General features: G+C 51.8%; 2 protein-coding genes across 3 annotated transcripts in view; one reads left to right on the forward strand and one right to left on the reverse strand.

The window, feature by feature from the left end:
- The window catches only part of CAB39 (calcium binding protein 39), a 44,642-nt gene extending 44,271 nt beyond the window's left edge, over positions 1-371 (reverse strand). Inside the window, exon 1 of the mRNA XM_036388886.2 lies at positions 278-371. The gene's annotated coding sequence lies outside the window, so the exon portion shown is untranslated. The remainder of the gene's footprint in view (positions 1-277) is intronic.
- Positions 372-14,677: 14,306 nt separating this feature from the next.
- On the forward strand, positions 14,678-17,286 carry LOC118690159 (transcription cofactor HES-6-like). Of its 2 annotated transcripts, none has more exons than XM_036388887.2 (4): positions 14,678-14,986; positions 15,427-15,522; positions 15,672-15,750; positions 16,090-17,286. In XM_036388887.2, the coding sequence occupies exons 1-4, from the start codon at positions 14,729-14,731 to the stop codon at positions 16,536-16,538; spliced, it is 882 nt and encodes a 293-aa protein (XP_036244780.1). In that variant the 5' UTR covers positions 14,678-14,728; the 3' UTR covers positions 16,539-17,286. The 2 variants fall into 2 exon arrangements, with proteins under 2 accessions (XP_036244780.1, XP_036244781.1); XM_036388888.2 differs by having other exon boundaries at positions 15,675-15,750.
- Positions 17,287-18,114: the final 828 nt, after the last annotated feature.

Raw genomic sequence — 18,114 nt, forward strand, 5'->3', positions numbered from 1 at the left:
CCGCACGGGAAGCGCAGCCCCGGCCGTGCCCTTTCCCTCGGGCTGCCCGGCCGTGCCGCGCGGCACCCCCGGAGCAGCGGCTGCTATCCCCGGAGCTGCCCTCCGCCCAGGCCGGCGGGACTCGGCCGGTCCCTCCCAGCGCCCAGCGGACAAACGGGCCCGGAGCGCGGCGGGCACCGGCCGGGCCGCGCTACCCGCGGCCCGCAGGGCACGGCCCGGCCCCGCGCCGGACAATGCCCACGGCCCTCGCCCCCTGCAGCCCCGGCCGCCCCAGTACCTGTGCGTCCGGCGGGCCCCGCCCGCCCGCTGGCGGCTCTCGGCTCCGGCGCTGCGGCTGCGGCAGAGGCGGCGCGGCCCCGGCTCGCCCGGCCCGTCCCCCCCGCCCCGCGCTCACGGCGTCGCACCGGCCCGGCCCTCCCGCCCGCGCTTCCGCCCGCGCCGCTGCGCCACAGCGCCCCCTGCCGCCGCGGAGGACCCAGGGCGCTGCCGAGTCCGCCGCGCGTCTCGTTATTTCCTCGTTGTATTGTTCCCGGTGCTTTTCGTCATTATTCGAGTCACAGAGCCACCAGGGCTGGACGAGACCTTTCAGATCACCCGATCCAACCATGGTGCATTGCCACTGTACCCCTAAGCCACTAAACCACATCACCCAGCACCAGGCGTAGGTGCCTGTTGAGCACCTTCAGGATGGGGATTCCACCACCTCCCTGGCAACCTGTTCTGATGCCTGACCCTCTGAACAGGGAAAAATATCTTTTAATATTTAATTTGATTCTCCCGCTTCAGCTTAAAGCCTTTTCCTCTGGTCCTCTCTCTGCAGACATGGCAGAGGAGGCTGGCCCCATCTCACTACAGCCTCCTGCCAGGGAGTTGTACGGAGCAAGGAGGTCCCTGCTGAGCTCCTGGAGACTGAACAGCCCCGGCTCCCTCAGCCACTCCTCATCACACAAGTGTTCTAAACCTCTCTAAACCTTGGTGCCCTTCTCTGGACATGCTCCAGCGCCTCAATGTCCTTTTTAAAGAGAGGGGCCCAAAACAACACGCAGAACTCAAGGTGCAACCTATTCCTTTATTCTTTATTAGTAGTTAACTGCCTTTGTAATTACTATTTACATTTTATTTATTGGTATTTATTTATTTGTTATTTGTATTTACTATTCTTTTCACCATTTTTACCGCCCTCTGCCCTGCCCTTTTGCAGACCCTTTACACCCTCTGTAGTGTCACAAAACTTCTTTTCCATGCCATGACCCTCAGGGCCTCGGGGTGGGGTTGGAACTCGGCATCGTGCCTTGGACGTGCTCTGATTGTCCTGATGCATCAGGTGCTGCTGATTTACAGCTGGCAGGTTTTCTGCACTCCCCAACATGGCATGGAAGGACTCCAGATGGTTTCCTGTCCCTGTATGTAGTACTCATCTATTACTGGCACTGTGACAAATGCAAATTAGCCTGGATGGAGGAAAGCCCACACCTCTCCCAGCAGAGATCAAGTTGATATTGTCCATTAGTGTGATATAATACATTTAAAGCAGAAAATACATTTTTAATGGAGCAAGTCATGAATTTCTTACAAACCTTGCCCCAGGAGGTCTGATGCAGCCCCAGCATGCAGCCACGTGGGACCTGCTTCCCAAAATGTCCATAAGCTTCTCGTGAGCCAACAGCTTCTATCTTCAGCTTCTTCTTGATTACCTGTCTGCACATCCCCCTGCTGCACTTCCCTGTCCCACTGCTGGGGAGCTTTGGGTTTGGCTCCTCGGTGTTGCTGCTCTGAGCTCCACACGTCACAGTTCCCTGGCTGCTGAACCTCAGATGTTGGTGGGCACAGCTGCCTCTGGCCTCTTGGGGAGGGGGTGTCTCCATCAGCTCTGTGCTACAGCTCAGACATGGAAAAATGCATCTGAGCACATTTGCAGCCACCCCAGCATCCGACAGCAGGGGAGCAGAGGGGCTGGCACTGGGCAGTGGGACAGGGTGGTTCACAGGACACTTCCCTGGACAGGTACCACAGGCTCCAGGTCCACCCTGGCACCATGCTGGAGCCATGGGGAGCTGCCCCAGCCAATCCTGCCACGCTCAGCACCCCAGGAGACAGGACATGGGGGTAAAAACAAGTGTGCATGCATAGCATTTATTTATATCTAGCATTTATTTATATCTACCTCCTAATGTTTATGATATTTATTTATTAATATTTATTATATTTATTCCTAATTTTATTACATTTATCCCTACTATTTATTATATTTACCTCCTAATATTATTTATATCTACCTCACATATTTACCTGCTGTTGCAGGAAGATGTAAGAGATGCAGCAGCAATGGACCTGAAGCAGGAGGGGTTGTGGTACCTGTGTCAGATGATGGGACCTGACTCACAGCATGTGGTCAGCAAAATTTTGGCAGTTCATATAACCCACTTGTGAGCTGGGAATAGTTGATCTCAAAGCCAACGTGGAAAGGGTGTGTATATCTGAGTTCAAATTGTTAACCCATACTTAGGCTAAAACCATTGGAGTTTAAACATAATAATCAGGGTACTGAAGAGAGAGGAGGAGGAGTTAAAGGCAAGCACTGTTAAATTCAATATCACCTCCTGGAGGACAGACACTACTGCTCTACAAATGACCATTGGAAAAGAGATCAGACCAGAAATGGATTCAGTGTAATCACCATCCTTGCAGACTGCAGAGAGATCCCTGAGCAGAGAGAGCATGATTTTCCTAAGCTCTTAGAAGCAGGGATTAAATACAGCATGTGAGAGGGCTCTTGGCACACTAATGATTCACTAATTCACAGCCATGACTAAGAGAGCCATTGTGAATTAATTAATCCTTGCAAATTAGGAAGTGAGTAAACATTAAAAAAATCCAAGTTATTTCACTGGGGAAAAGAAAAGGTATTTAGAAAGGCAAGCATGCAGGTGCTTTGCTTAGGAAGGACAGAGCTGAATGGGATCCTGGGCCTTTCTGCCGCAGGTGGGAGGTTCAGGGAACCCTACAGCTCAGCTTTAACTCCTCCCATCACCATTCTGCACTGAAAAATAGCAAAACTGGGGAAAAACAATATGTCAGCCTGTGAAATTACCCCTCCTTCAAGCAGCTCCATTTTGCTGCCCTCTTTTCTCCCCTCAGCCCTTAGCTCATGCAGGGCAGCCATTCCCTCCTGGGGTGCCATGGCAGCTCTGCGAGGCTGGCCGCCCTCAGCTCTCCACGAGGCACTGTAGCCATTTCCTGCTCTATCTTCTCTGTTCCATGGCACACACATGCCCTTTCCCCTCATGGGTTCTCCTCCTGTCCCCACTGTCCTGCTGGCAGCAGGCCTCAAGTGCCCCTCACATCCCCTGCAGACGGCAAGTGCCCCTCATGTCCCACACAGGCCCCAAGTGCCCCTCACGTCCCCTGCAGGCCCCAAGAGCCTCTCATGTCCCACACAGGCCCCGGGTGCCCCTCACGTCCCACACAGGCTCCAAGTGCCCCTCATGTCCCACACAGGCCCCGGGTGCCCCTCACGTCCCCTGCAGGTCCCAAGTGCCCCTCACATCCCACACAGGCCTCAAGTGCCCCTCATGTCCCCTGCAGGCCCCAAGTGCCCCTCACATCCCCTGCAGACCGCAAGTGCCCCGCACGTCCCACACAGGCCCCGAGTGCCCCTCATGTCCCCTGCAGGCCCCAAGTGCCCCTCACGTCCCCTGCAGGCCCCGGGTACCCCTCATGTCCCACACAGGCCCTGGGTGCCCCTCACGTCCCCTGCAGGCCCCGAGTGCCTCTCATGTCCCACACAGGCCCCCGGTGCCCCTCACATCCCACACAGGCCCCAAGTGCCCCTCACGTCCCACACAGGCCCCAAGTGCTCCCCTCACGTCCCACACAGGCCCCAAGTGCCCTTCACATCCCATACAGGCCCTGGGTTCCCCTCATGTCCCCTGCATGCCCCAAGTGCCCCTCATGTCCCTCACAGCATGCCCCCAGCCCTTGCAGCCAGCCATGCAGTTTGGGGTGTCACTGCCCAAAGTTTTATTGGTGGGGTCACAGCTGGAGCTGTGTCACACAGGTGTCACAGGTGTCCAGCTTTGCTGGGAGCAGGGCAGGGAGCCCTGAGGTAACTCCTGTACTATGGGTGTGTCACCCACACCATGGGATGGAGGGGCTGTGTACCTCCATGTCCTTCTGACACAGATCATCTCAAAATATCCTCTGGGACCTCTTGCCAGCTGTCTGAAGGGGCACACGAGGAGGGGAGAACAGAACCAACCCCCAGGTGATGTTTAACTGGGCATGGAGTGGTGTGATTCCCAGAGCACAGCCTGTGTTCCTGGCTCCTGACAAGGCGCTTTAGGGAGGAAATATTAGAAGTAGGGACAATTGCAGTTATGCTGAATTTCTTCTGTTTAAAGTTCATCAGAAGAAGAATCCTGAGTCTTTCCATGGACTTTGAACCAAGCTGCAGTGGCTGAATTTAATCACCAGGTTTCACAAGTGCCTGTGACAGTTCCTGAAACTGTGTTTTACCCATTACTGCCTGGAGACATTCACTGCAGACTCCTAAAGCTTTTCTCAAAGAAACATCTGGGGGTATTTTTTTACCTTTCAGTTAATTCAATTAATACATAACGAGCAAACTCACACCCCCCAAAATCCTATTTATGGTAGAAAACACAATTAAATGTAATTGTCTTTCATAGGAGTTTTTTTCCTCATGGACATTCCATGATTTATCTTTAATTCAAGGTTCCATTTCAGAATTAGAATACATTTTAAAAACATTATAGCAAACCACAAGAACTAAGGGTTAGCATGTAAATATTGGCAGGAAAAAAAAACCCAACAAAACCAATTACCTGAACAATCATAGAAAAAAAATCTGTTGCAAATCCCTTTCCTGGAGAGCAAGTCATTTTAATAAACTTTTTATTACTGTGGAACAATTGAAAATCTGTAAAGCACAGCATCAATTCCAGGGAGGATCTACTACTAAAGCCAAAACCAGCTTTCCATCGGCATTGTAAACATGAAAGGAAGTAAAAGAAGTCACCCCAAGAAACAGCACGTGTGAAAAATGTATTTCCTGAGCTAGAAACAGCACTAGTGTAAAATTATTTCCTGAGCTAAAACCAAAACACCATACACAAAAAACCAGTCAAGTACAGCCATTAATTCAATAGAACTGGAAGCAAATACAGTAAGAATCCCAACTCAAGCAGAAAGACAAAAGGCTGTGAACACTGCTGAAAATTACTGTTGGGTTATTCTTTTTAGATGCTTTCCCTCTTCTTTTACATTTTAAAGAAATTACAAGGTGATTAACCTGGTTCATATTTAAGCAGTGCCTGTTAAACTCTGAAGCTCACAGCCTCTGGACAGCACTGCTGTGCACTTGCTTACCCCTTTACCCCTTCAAAGGGCTTTGCAGAAATGAATTAATTAGCTCTTATAGCAGAAACCTGTGAGGGGCACAGGCTTAGTGCTGCCCTTCAGCTGGATTCAGGCTCAGCTAGCACAGGAGCCCTGGCCACATCACTTGACAACACCAGCAAGTACACACACAACCTTTCCTGAGACTCTCTAAAGCTTTTCTGCAGCTCTCCTCCTGCTCCTGATGGGACCCCTGGCTCCCAGTGAGAGAGAGAGAACTCCAGAGCTCTGCTGTCCCAACCTTCCAAGGCAGGCACTGTTTTGGAAAAGGGCTACAAAATTGTATCATCTGAAAATTGTCTGTGTGCAGGTGTGAGAGGGCATCACTGTCTGCACCTGTGTGTACAGACACACCTGGAATGGGGAGAGGGGGTGAAACATCATCTTTGAAACACAACAAGAGGGGGTGAAAAATCATCTTTGGAACACAACAAGACAACCAGGTGATCACAGGTATTCTTCTGGAAAACCCCTTAGGGAACTCATGTGTCTCATGGCCTCTTTTACTTTTTGACAGAGCAAACCCAGGGCACAGCTCCTAATGTTAAAAATCAACAAGCAAGAAAAAAAAGGGCTGTGGCAGTGGGGGTTTTATTATTATTTTATATGGCCTCGTTATGGAGATGACAAAAACAAGTGCAAACTCTGCTTTCCTTCTTCCCAGACCAGCCCATGCAGCAGCACCCACCTTCTCACAGCTCCTGGTTGCTCTTCATCTTGTCAGGGCCATGGTTTTCCTACCCCAAGGTGACTGTGCCCCAAGAACTAGCAGGACTTCCTACACCTTTTGGTTCCTCCACAGCTATGAGAAATGCTCATCCCTGTAATAAAGGATTGTCTCCTAGATACACCTGAAAGGGGGGAAAAAAAGTAAAGAAATTGAAGAGGAGAGTTGGTTTAAAGCAAACAGTATTCATAAACAAAACCAAAATAGTATAAAACCTTTTGCTTTAATTGGTAAAAAATTAATTACAAACATAGAGATTATAAAAGAAATCTTAGAGAACATCACGAGGCTTTATACACCATGCAGGATGGACTTGGCTTACACAGAACAGAGACCCTGCAGTTCATGCCTTCCCCTCCTCAACCCTCCCATTTTCCACTGTCCCAGCAGCAGCCAGGCTGTGCCAAGACAGGACCACAAAGTGCCAAACACCCAGGTGAGCATTTCCCACTTCCTGGGGTGCTGCAGCCCCAGCCCTGCAGCAACAGAAGTGGGCAGTGGGTTGGGAATGCTGCTGTAAGGGCAGTGCCCCCCTGGCAGCCCCAGAGCCAGGGCCCAGGACAGCACACAGGTCACTCCTGCTCCAGAGCTGCCCCATTCCTGCTGACAAGGTGTCCTGTGCCAGGCCTCAGGATGTGGTGACAGCACACGTAGACACACGGACTATAAAAAGCAGGCGTTGGCGTGTGGCCAGGCTGGCACAAAAGCCACATTTATTCACAGAAGAGATATTTTTCTCACAAAGATGAATCTTAACCCAGATCACTCTGCAGCCTCAAGAACTGAGAAGCTAAGAAGAAACAGGCAGTGTGGGAAGTGCAGAGGCTGCGGTGTGGGGTGTGCAGGGTGCTGAGCCCAGGGGTCCAACGTGGGGGGAGTCAGGCATCCATGCTGCTGTCAAAGTCAAGCTTACTGAATAAACCAAGCACTTGGTTTATTCCATTACAGATCAGGCTTGTTATCAGGTGACATCTGGTAACATCTCACACCCAGAGTGTGAGAACACCCAGCACTGCTCTCCTGAATGAACGCAAACCCAGAGTGTGAGAACACCCAGCACTGCTCTCCTGAATGAAATAAATCAAGGCATGCTGCTTAAAGAAAGTTCAAGTGTTCTCCTTGAATGGTCCCTCAAGGTGCTCTCCTCATGAAGCTTGGCTCTTCTTCCTTGTACCACCTCTGCAGCCTGGTCTCTGGTTATGAGAGCCAAGTCCATTCTGCATGGTGTATAAAGCCTCGTGATGTTTTTCTAAATTTTTTTTTTAATCTCTATGTTTGTAACTAATTTTTTACCAATTAAAGTAAAAGGGTTTATACTGTTTTGTTTTTGTTTATGAATATTGTCTGCTTTAAACCAACTCTCCTCTTCAATTTCTTCACTTCCCCCCTCCCCCCTTTTCAGGTGTATCTAGGAGACACTCCTTTATTACAGGGATGAGCATTTCTCATAGCTGTGGAGGAACCAAAAGATGTAGGAAGTCCTGCTAGTTCTTGGGGCACAGTCACCTTGGGATAGGAAAACCATGGCCCTGACAAGATGAAGAGCAACCAGGAGCTGTGAGAAGGTGGGTGCTGCTGCATGGGCTGGTCTGGGAAGAAGGAAAGCAGAGTTTGCACTTGTTTTTGTCATCTCCATAATGAGGCCATATAAAATTCAACACAGGCAAGGGGCTAACCCTTACAGCCTGCCACCGCCCACACAGCTTATCAGATTTTCTGCTTCCTATAAGGTGCTTTTGGCCCAGGAGCTGTGTTTCAAGCACTCTGGCTGAGAAGCAGCAGATAAGATTTCCTGTGGGGCCTGGAGCACTGCTAACCCGCCAGGCAGGAGACAGCTTGAGCAATGGCAAGAGCATCAGCTGATCCTTAACACCAAGGCTGGATGGGGGTGTGTGAAAGAAAAGCTGAGAATTACTCAGCTGGTACCAGCCTTGTAATTATTTCCTGTCCCAGGAGTTCACTCCCAAAGATGGTAGAGCCAGCTGGTACCCAGGGGGCTGAGCTGGGGCCAGAGGGGTTTGGTGCACTTGGTAAAGGAGATGGATTTAGAGATGTCAACAGAATTTCCAGATGTTCAGTGCTCCTTTGGAGCTGGGCTTTCTCTGTGATGAAAATACTTCATGTGGCACTGTCCAATGCCATGTATGACCTCTCTCTTTAGCTATAGCAGGAGGAGCAGGTGAGCTCCCTGCCCACACCATGGTGAACTCACAGGCTTTGATAGGCCACCACAGACACCAACCTCATCTGCCAGATGCCCTGTGCTTCTTCCCCAGTCACCACACAAGGCTCACCTAGCCACCAACCCCATCACCTCCCACCCTCTGCCAGAAACCGTGACCTGGCACACACAGTGTCACTCCATCCCCAAGGATCCCAACACAGAGATGTCAGGAGCAGCCTTCCCAGCACAGCCATGGCTTCCTTCTGCCAGCTCTGATGGTGATCTTGGGCCCACATCCCATCGTGGGTGGTGTCTGCTCATTGGGACTGTGCTCTCAACACAGCAAATGCCCTTCCCCACATCCCAAAAACAGGTAAATCATCCTTTGCTTTTCTGACCAACCAATGCTCTTCCCCACATCTGCTCATTGGGACTGTGCTCTCCCAATGCCCTTCCCCACATCTCAAGAACAGATAAATCATCCTTTGCTTTTCTGACCAACCCATTTCCAGCACCATCCTGTCCTGGACGGCCTGCAGGACACGTGTTCCTCCTGCAAATGCTGCTGCTGCACGGGGCTGAATGGGCCATGGCAGGTCCAACATGCTGAACCGAGGCCAGTCAGGAGAGGTGGCCCTGGTGTCCCCGGGCCATCCAGCAGTGAGTAATCCCCGGGAGAGGTGCCTGAGTGCCGGGAGCCTGCCCGCCTGCCCCGGCTCCGCCTGCTCCCCAGTCACTGCACTGGCACGTCCTGCTGCTCCTCACATTCCTCCCGACCAAACAGCTCAGCAGCAGAACAGCCCTGGTGAGGCAGGGCTTCAGCACAGCCTGCCTGGGAATTGTGGCTACTGAGAAACATCCAGATTTAAACGTTTTGAAGGAGAGCTTTACTCCTTTTAAAACCTCAGCCTTGAGGCAGAAGCAGCCGTCTGAAAAAGCTGGACAAAACCCTCTTTATTCAGAGTGAGTAAAGCCCCTGTAAAGCAGCCTCTCCTTGGGGAGTGTTGTTCATGGCAGGGCAGGCCTGGAGCCCGAGCCCAGGGAGGGGGCACAGGGTGCAGAGGGTGCCCCGTGGCTGCACATCAGGGCCAACCCACAGCCTGTGCTGGCAGCAGCCACTGTCCCCTGTCGCAGACATCTTTTCATGAAAAATCCTTTCCTTAGGATTTTTTCCTCCTGAGAAGCTGGGAGGCCTCAGGAACAAAATGTACCCAATGGTTATCTGCTGCTGTGGAATGCAACAGGTGCATCTGGGATTGGTCTCATGTTGGTTTGTTTGTAATTAATGGCCAATCACAGTCAGCTGGCTCGGACTCTCTGTCCAAGACTGAAACTTTGTTATCATTTTTTCGGATTCTATTCTTAGCTTAGCCAGCCTTCTGATGAAACCTTTTCTTCTATTCTTACAGTAAGAAAAGGCTGAGCTGCCTTAACGAGGCCATTCATTAACCAGCCAGGACCAAGGTTGGGCTTGGCTTGCCTCAGTTCTGCACAAGCCTCCTTGTTAGCCCTGTCAGGGTCTGAGTTGGTGCCCACAGTATCACCCCAAGCTGCAGGAGGCAGGGGGCACCAGCCTGGGCTGTGCAGCATGGAGTTCCTGCAGCATGGAGCTCCTCACCCAGCTGAGATGCCTCTTGCTTCCCAGCTGCTGTGCAGAAAGGGCTCTGCTGGCAGGAGGAACACAGCTGACACTCCCAGCAGGGTTTGGGCTCCTTGCCCCCATCCTTGGCCTCCAAAGAAGCAACTCAGCTCAACTCACCTGGCTGTCCCCTCCAGCCCTGAGCAGGGAAAAGGAAGAGCTGTCCTGGCACATGGCAGCCTCGCTGGCAGGAGCAGCTCTGCCCTGCCCAGAACCCAGAGAAAATGGACTGGGGCAGAGATGAAGCAGGCTGAAAATTGCAGGAATTAGAGGAACAATCACAGAGCTCCTCAGCCTTAACACCAAACTGGAATTAATTACTCTCTTATGTGAATTCTCTTGGCTCGGCTTCTTTTTCTCTGGGCTTCTCACTTGTTTCCTCCAAAGTGCTTAAACAGAAATATTACCAGCTTTCATGGAAAAATCTTATTTGAAATTATTTTATCAGCCAGAAAGAAGGCGAATGAAAAGTTCTCTCCAAATTTTTGCTTTCATTAAAATAAACTTTTTTTTCCCCAATCAAAGTCAGTTTTACAAGGCTATTTCAACTGGATGTAATCAATAGGATTGGAGGCTTATTGTTATGATTATTAACGACAATATTATTATTATTATTATTATTATTATTATTATTATTATTATTATTATTATTATTATTATTATTATTATTATTTTATTGGTAGAAGCTGTTTCTTAAAAGCCCAATCGAAGATGTCCCTGTTGTATTATTGTTATTGTTATTATATTGGTAGAAGCTGTTTCTTAAAAGCCCAATCGAAGATGTCCCACAGTCCCTCCTCTGGTGCTGCCTTGTCCTGAGTGTGGGATAGCCCTGGCCAGCCCAGAGGTGTCTGCCCTCCATCCCGAGGGTTCCATCCCACCCAGAGGTGCCTGCCTGCCCTCCATCCCGAGGGCTCCATCCAGCCCAGAGGTGCCTGCCCTCCATCCCGAGGGCTCCATCCAGCCCAGAGGTGCCTGCCCTCCATCCCGAGGGTTCCATCCCACCCAGAGGTGCCTGCCCTCCATCCCGAGGGTTCCATCCTGCCCAGAGGTGCCTGCTCTCCATCCCGAGGGTTCCATCCCGCCCAGAGGTGCCTGCTCTCCATCCCGAGGGTTCCATGCCACCCAGAGGTGCCTGCCCTCCATCCCGAGGGTTCCATCCCGCCCAGAGGTGCCTGCCCTCCATTCTGAGGGTTCCATCCCGCCCAGAGGTGCCTGCCCTCCATCCCGAGGGTTCCATGCCTGCCCAGAGGTGCCTGCCCTCCATCCCGAGGGTCCCATCCTGCCCTCCATCCCGAGGCTTCTATCCCACCCAGAGGTGCCTGCCCTCCATCCCAAGGGTTCCATGCCCCCCAGAGGTGCCTGCCCTCCATCCCGAGGGTTCCATCCCACCCAGAGGTGCCTGCCCTCCATCCCCAGGGTTCCATGCCTGCCCAGAGGTGCCTGCCCTCCATCCCGAGGGTCCCATCCTGCCCTCCATCCCCTGTGCTGCTGCGTGGCACAGCCGGCCTGCAGAGCACCTCAGCAAGGATGGATCCCTGGCCACAGCTCCGTGCTGGATGCTCAGAGGGAGCACAGGGGGCAAGGAAGGGACACTCCGCTTGCAGCCCGGTCAAATTCCCTCGTCCCGTGGCCACCGGCTGCCCCCGAGCCCTCGCTGGCGGGGCCGGGGGCTGCTGCCCATTTCTCTGCTGGTGATTAGATTGTTCACGGCTCTGGGGTTTGTTTGAATAAGCGCCTTTGTTCGGCGGCGCTTTCCCACGTCCCCCGCCCGCTCGGCAGTCGCGTGTCCCGAGCTCAGAGGAGCCCCGGCCGCCGCTCCCCGAGGAAAGCCCTGCTCGGAGCAGGACATCTGCGCCCGAGGGAACCTGCCAACATCTGCCACACTTTCCCCCTTTTCAACAGCCTTTCTTTCCCTCTTAAATACTGCAGGAACAGATGTTAAAAGTTGTTTTCTTTCTCCGGAGTGTGAAGTGTAGACAAATAGCAAAAAAAAAAAAAAAGGGAAAACTCTAAGCAGCGCTCACCCCTCTCTCTTCTTTTTTTTTTTTTTTTTTTTTTGGAAAGCCCAGGAAAAAAGGGAGGCTTTGTTTACAAAGGAGAATCCCCTTTTCAGTGAAACCTGGCAGTGGCAACGCAAAAGGAAAGCGGGAATTCGCAGAAAGCTCCTGTAATGCTCATTAGCATGGGGCTGTTGGGTCCCTGCAATCCCCGGCACAGATGTCAGCCTTGCCCAAAGCCAGGGCAGCTCTCCCGCCCGCACCCCCGCCTCCGAAATAAAGGCTTTTGCCGTGACTGAGAGGTGTAAAATAACTGTTTACAGCCAAAGCTGCTCTTCTTTTGCACTGCGGCGCTGTCTTACAAATGAACCTTGAAATGAGCTCGCCCGCAGCAGATGCCCGTGGGCAAGCCAAGGGGCTGCGGTGCCCGGCTGGGCTGGGCACGGGCTGGCACCCGGGGCCTGTCCTGCCAGTCCGGTGTCCCCTGGCCACCAACTCCCCTGGTGCTCCCGGGAACAGCCCCGGGGCTGGGGCAGCTCGCAGCACAAAGGCGCAGGAGGCAGGGCGAGGCAGCAGCCACGAGCAGGGCCAAGGGAGGGAGAGAGGCTGAGAAGGAGGTGCTGCCATCACAGACACTGAGAGAGCTGTCCTGGTGGCACTGTCCTGGCCAGCCTCCGGGCCACCAACACGGGGCACACGCTGCGCCCTGCAGCAGTGCCAGTAGGTTTGGGATGTGCTTTTCAGAGCTTTGGGTAATTCTGGATTTGCTGACACCCCTGCTGTGCTCAGCTGGACCAGGAGCTGAGGTGATCTCAGGTTCTCCCTGCTGCCCTGGGTGCTTGGGGAAGGTGCTGCTCTCTGCACAAGGTGGAGGGAGATGGGCAGGCACTGCCAGCCTGGGCACAAAACACAGAGTGTGCTCTGTGCCCCCTGCCCCAGCCCAGCCCTGCCTCCTCCTGGCCGAGCTGCTGGAATCATGTGGCCTCAGCTACACCTTTTATAAATAGCAGCAACAATCCATTTCCTTGGAATGGAAAAAGCTTGGAAAACCAAAGGAGTCTTCACAAGTGAGGAGCCTGGGCTGGCTGATGGGGATCTCCTTTTGCTGTCTCTGAAGACAACACCCCAGAGATAAGAATCCCACCCCTTTACCTGGCACAACGGATAAGTTGTGAACCTTCCCCTCCCAACCCTCCTCTCCCAGCACAGCCACCACCCCAGCTCGTCCCAGGCCATTGCCAAAGTAGGGCACTTATAAAACCAAGGAACTGCACCCCAGCTCTGCATGTGACTGCCAAACAGCCTCTGCCTGCCAGGTCCCATGGCTGGGGACATGTTTTGGTGATGAGCCCAGGCAGCGGGGCGTGCAGAGGTGCTGCAGGTATGTTTGCATTGACACACAGGCAAACACACTCACACCCACATGGTGCTTGAGCAAGGAGCAGCGCGATGTCCTCGCTGCTGTCACTGGGGAATGTCCCCACCCAGGGCTGGAGGGGCACAGGGCTCTGCAGCCACGCACCATCTGCCTTACAGACATGTTTCTGTAAAACACTTGTGGAGTGTTCTGTTCCTGTGGCTGTACTAAAGACCTGGGGTACTTCCAGCCAAAGTAAACCTATGTGTAGCCTGCCTTGTAGAATGCTGCTCTTATTTTTTATTTATTTGAATAAACTATTTCTTTTTCCCAGGAGCTGGGAAATCCCCCCAGTGCCTTGGGAGGGCCTGCAGTGCTTCTGAACCGCTGCAGCTGCTTCCTCTCCACTTCAATAAGGTGACACATTCAACACCAATCCAAAGGGCTTCACCTGAGGGACTCAGCAGGACGCTGCCAAATCGTGCTCATCAGCAAAGCAGCTTCAGAAAGCAAATGCAAGGTCATGAAAACGCCTTCATACTCTCCCCCAAGCCAGGCAGAAGTGAGGAAGTATAAAAGTGCATTCTCACCCCACACCAAGCCTCCTGAAAAGAGCCCTCATCCCCTGCCCCAGCATTCCAGAGCAGCAAACAGAAAAACCCCCTTCCTCACAAAGCCACCCAAGCCTCACAGCATGGGGGGAAAGCCCAGAGAAGTAAAGCTTCCACAGGACTAACTCAGCTCTAGGTTTGATAGTATCTTCAATACCCTGTAAATTTAATATTAAATTCTGCAGAGCAGCCAAAAGAGTTACAGATTACCTACATCCACCCAGCTCCAACAGATAATTCAGGTTCCCAGGAGGTAAATAAAGTTCCCATGTTTTCCCTAGAGGATTTCTGTGATGGAAACAACCTTCCTTGGGGTATCTGCTGTCAACAGTTTTTAATCGATCACCATTTCCTTGTAACAATAATCCCTGAGAGCAGGAACTCCTAGCTGAAGTACTCTATTCTTAAATTAAGAGGCTGTTACAATGCTGTGAAACGACTGGGGTCAGGCTAGCAGGTAAAAACAGACACGGCTTCAAGGAGATAGAAGAGAAAAAGATGAGTGGAAGGCATTTTCCCAGGTGTAATTCAACCGCTTCCCGGCTATTGTGTCCCTCCCTGGGAATCTGTGCGAATTGAACGAGGAGCCGTGCAAGCTGCTCCGAGCGCGCCCATTTTCCTCCCCTTCTTCCCGAACAAAGGATCCCTCCAAAGCCCAGCGTCGGAGGCTGGACATCTGTCGCCGTTTGGGGGGGCCGGCGTGGTCATTGAAAAGAAGCAGTGACCTGTCAGCCTTGATTGATGGCCACAAACCTCCGGGCTCGACCCCTCGTGTGGGAAAAGAAGTCCCGCCAAGGAAAGTTGCCTTTCAGATGCTAATTTGGGGTTATAAATACAGCCGAGGAGCAGCGGAGCAGCAAAGAGCCCATCTGGAAGGGGAGCGAGCCACTGCCCGAGCGCCTCCTTCCCATCCCATCCCATCCCATCCCATCCCATCCCATCCCATCCCGTCCCGTCCCGTCCCGTCCCATCCCATCCCATCCCATCCCGCCGAGCCTGCCTGCCCCAGGATGACGGCCACGGCCACCACGGGCACGCACAAGGTGGCCAGCACCAAGGAGGAGAGGAAGGTAAGTGTCTCCTGAGCTGGGCATGTGAATGAGGGTGCCAGCCACTGCTCCCAGGGCACAGGAAGCGCTCTAGATTTGGATCCATGCTTTAGCTTTTACTGATAACTGCTTTTACTGTCACAAATGCTTTTTCTCCTCTTAGAAAGATGTTTTCTCTGATTTTAACTCATGTGGGTGTTTTTCTGCTTCCTTTCTATGCCTCCTCTCTGTTTTGATCGGGTGAAGAGAGTTTCTGTGTTTGAAACGATTGGAAGTGGGAGAAGGGAGAGGTGATGCCACCTCAGGGATGAGCACATGCTCCATCCACACCTTGTCCCTGCTGAGCAGTGTCACCCTGCTCTGGCTTCACACAGGGAAGGATCTCTGGCCTTGCTGGACTGCAGCAGGGAGAGGAAATGAAAATATCAACTGCAATTTTTCCTGCTCCTTTTCTTTGCCAGTTAAGGAAACCCCTCATTGAGCGGAAGCGAAGGGAAAGGATTAATAACTGCTTAGACCAGCTGAAGGAGACTGTTGTGGGTGCATTTCACCTGGATGTAAGTCCTCATTTTATGCTGCTTTTTGTCCTTCTGCTGGTGGGAAATTGGGTTGGGGGTGGGAGGAAGGGAAATGCCTCATCTTTAGAGAAACTGGGCACGGTGCAAACCCTTCTTTGCCTCTAACTGCTGCATTCTTTCCCTATCAGCAGTCTAAACTGGAAAAAGCAGACATCCTGGAAATGACAGTGAAGCACCTCCAGAACATCCAGAGCAGCAAGATGCTGGGTGAGTGCCCGGTCCCTTGCCCTGTGCCAGCGGGTCTGGTGCCCTGGCAGCCTGGCAAAGCCCCTTTCAGACCGCCCAGGCCCAGCCTGCCGGGGTTTGGCTTTCTCCACTAGATGGGGAGATGGAGCCGGGCACTGCTGAATCCACGGAAGGCGTTTTTCCCTTCCTGAGCCGATTTCTGCTTTTTGGCGCAGTTTTGCCTCGGCGCGGGGCAGCGGGGCACAGGGCTCACCCCCTGCTCACCTTACCCCCGCAAACAAAGCATCTCTAAACCCAGAGGCGCTGTAGACGCCACCCGGTGACCGTGCCCCGCTCACCCTTTGTGTCTGTCCCGCACAGCCGACTCCAAGGTGGGGCTGGAGGCGCAGCAGAGGTACAGCACCGGCTACATCCAGTGCATGCACGAGGTGCACAACCTGCTGCTCACCTGCGAGTGGATGGACAAGAGCCTGGGGGCGCGGCTCCTGAACCACCTGCTCAAATCCCTGCCCCGCTCGGGCGAGGATCCCTGCAAGGCAGCGCTCCGCTCCGGCAGCCCGGCTCTGCAGCCGCTCCCGACGCACAAAAGCGCCCCGAGCCCCAAGGGCAGCGCCCGCGGCACAAACCCGGCCCAGGAGCGCCTCTACCCTGCGGAGAACAAGCAAGCTGCCAAAAATCCCCTCCAGCCGCCCTCGCTGCCGCTTTGCAACCAGGCGGATGCTGCTGCACCTCCCAGACAGGTTCTGCAGCCAAATTTTTCCCATAACAACCCCAGAATGGGGTCATTAGATATGTGGAGACCGTGGTAAAGTGTGCTTTCCATTTTTGTCCTAACCTTAGACACTCTTACGTATGTATCTTATAGATATGTTTCTTTAAAACACTTGTGGAGCAAATCTGTTCCTGTAGGTGTACTAAAGACCTGGGTACTTCAAACCGAAGTAAACCTATGTGTAGCCTGCATTGTAGAAGGCTGCTATTATTTCTTATTTATTTAATACATCTAAATTATTGTCTAGAATCCTCTCGTGCTCTTTAGTGTATAATAATGATATAGTTTTCTTGTCTTGCATTCTAAAATAATTAACTTTCTATTAATAAAAAATACAAGGCAATAAGCAACAAACCTCTCTGGAATCAAATTTACCTTCAGATCTCACATAAGCCATTGAGATTCCTTTGTTGGATAAAAGGGTAAGCAATAACTGGTCTCTTCTGCTTTGTATTTTTAATATCAACCCTGTGCAGTGTAGGAGATTCCAGTGTTGAGTCCTGTAAAAATGCTGCAATTATTAGGAGGAAAAAAAAAAGAAAAAGGGAGAGACTTGGTCTGGACCTTTTAGGCTGTTTAGAAATGCTCTGTGGGTTGCTCACTCAGGCTTTGCTGTTCCCAGCCTGACACTGCTCTAGAGCTTGTGAGTACATGTGTATATATATATATGTTATATATATATATATGTTCCATAGAGGTATATTTAGGGATTTCTTTTTGTTTCCATAACTAAAAGTTCTAAATAAACCTTTTGAAGATAACGACTGACATTTCTCCCAGCCTTGCCCCGTGTGCTCTGAATAAAGAGTGTTTGAGTATCTGCTTTGATTTGCTTCTTTCACAAAGAGTTTTTCCTGGATGCAGTTGGAAGGGCTGGTTTGGGGGCTGCCCCTGACCCTTTGTAGGAAAGCAGCGTTCACCACACACACAGACAGCCCTGCCTGCATCACAGGGACACTTTAGAAGTTATGAAGGAAATAGGGAGTTGGGTTTATCAGGCTGGATCGATGCTTTAGCTTTTACTGATAACAGCCTTTACTGTCACAAAGATCATCTAGAAAGCAGAAGGTGAAATTCCCTGCAAACTGGACAGAGGAGATTGGGACAAATCTACTCACTTGGTGGCAAAATTTGGTGCCCATTTTTCATCTCAAAGGCAGTTAGAAGCTGCTCACAGCAGGAATAAAAGAGCAGGGAGCTCTTAAACAAACACGGAGCATACTAATGAACGGCCCGCAGTCCGAGGGGCTCATTATGCAGAGAGATCTATTGGATGAGGTGCTGAAGGAGTGAAAACCGGCGCCTCCGGGTTTAGCATCTTTTCCTGGGAAGCTTTCCCTTTTATCCAGCCCTCCCGAAGAGCCATTAGGAGCAGTGGCATGAGGGTGGCAGGAGAAACAATTGGCCTACACCTGGCTGGAAGAAGGCAAGGCAGGTCAGACGTCAGGCAAAGACACAGAATTGCACAGATCCAGAACTGCACAAACATCAACCTCACTCTCCACCCTCTGCCTGAAAATGAAGATTCCCCGTTTCCTGATGAGGCCCTTTGGAGTGATCACTAATGTGAAAAGTACACAACATCATCATCATCATCCTCATGCTGATCCCAT

This window comes from Molothrus ater, chromosome 10 (assembly GCF_012460135.2).
Source record: "Molothrus ater isolate BHLD 08-10-18 breed brown headed cowbird chromosome 10, BPBGC_Mater_1.1, whole genome shotgun sequence".
Classification (NCBI taxonomy): domain Eukaryota; kingdom Metazoa; phylum Chordata; class Aves; order Passeriformes; family Icteridae; genus Molothrus; species Molothrus ater.

What these genes read in the sequence shown, in the direction of transcription:
- LOC118690159 (XM_036388887.2), top strand. Translation starts at nt 14,729, where the DNA reads ATGCTAATTTGGGGTTATAAATACAGCCGAGGAGCAGCGGAGCAGCAA. An exon ending in GCACCAAGGAGGAGAGGAAG is followed by an intron (nt 14,987 to 15,426) that starts GTAAGTGTCTCC and finishes TTTCTTTGCCAG; the next exon opens with TTAAGGAAACCCCTCATTGA. An exon ending in CCAGAGCAGCAAGATGCTGG is followed by an intron (nt 15,751 to 16,089) that starts GTGAGTGCCCGG and finishes TGTCCCGCACAG; the next exon opens with CCGACTCCAAGGTGGGGCTG.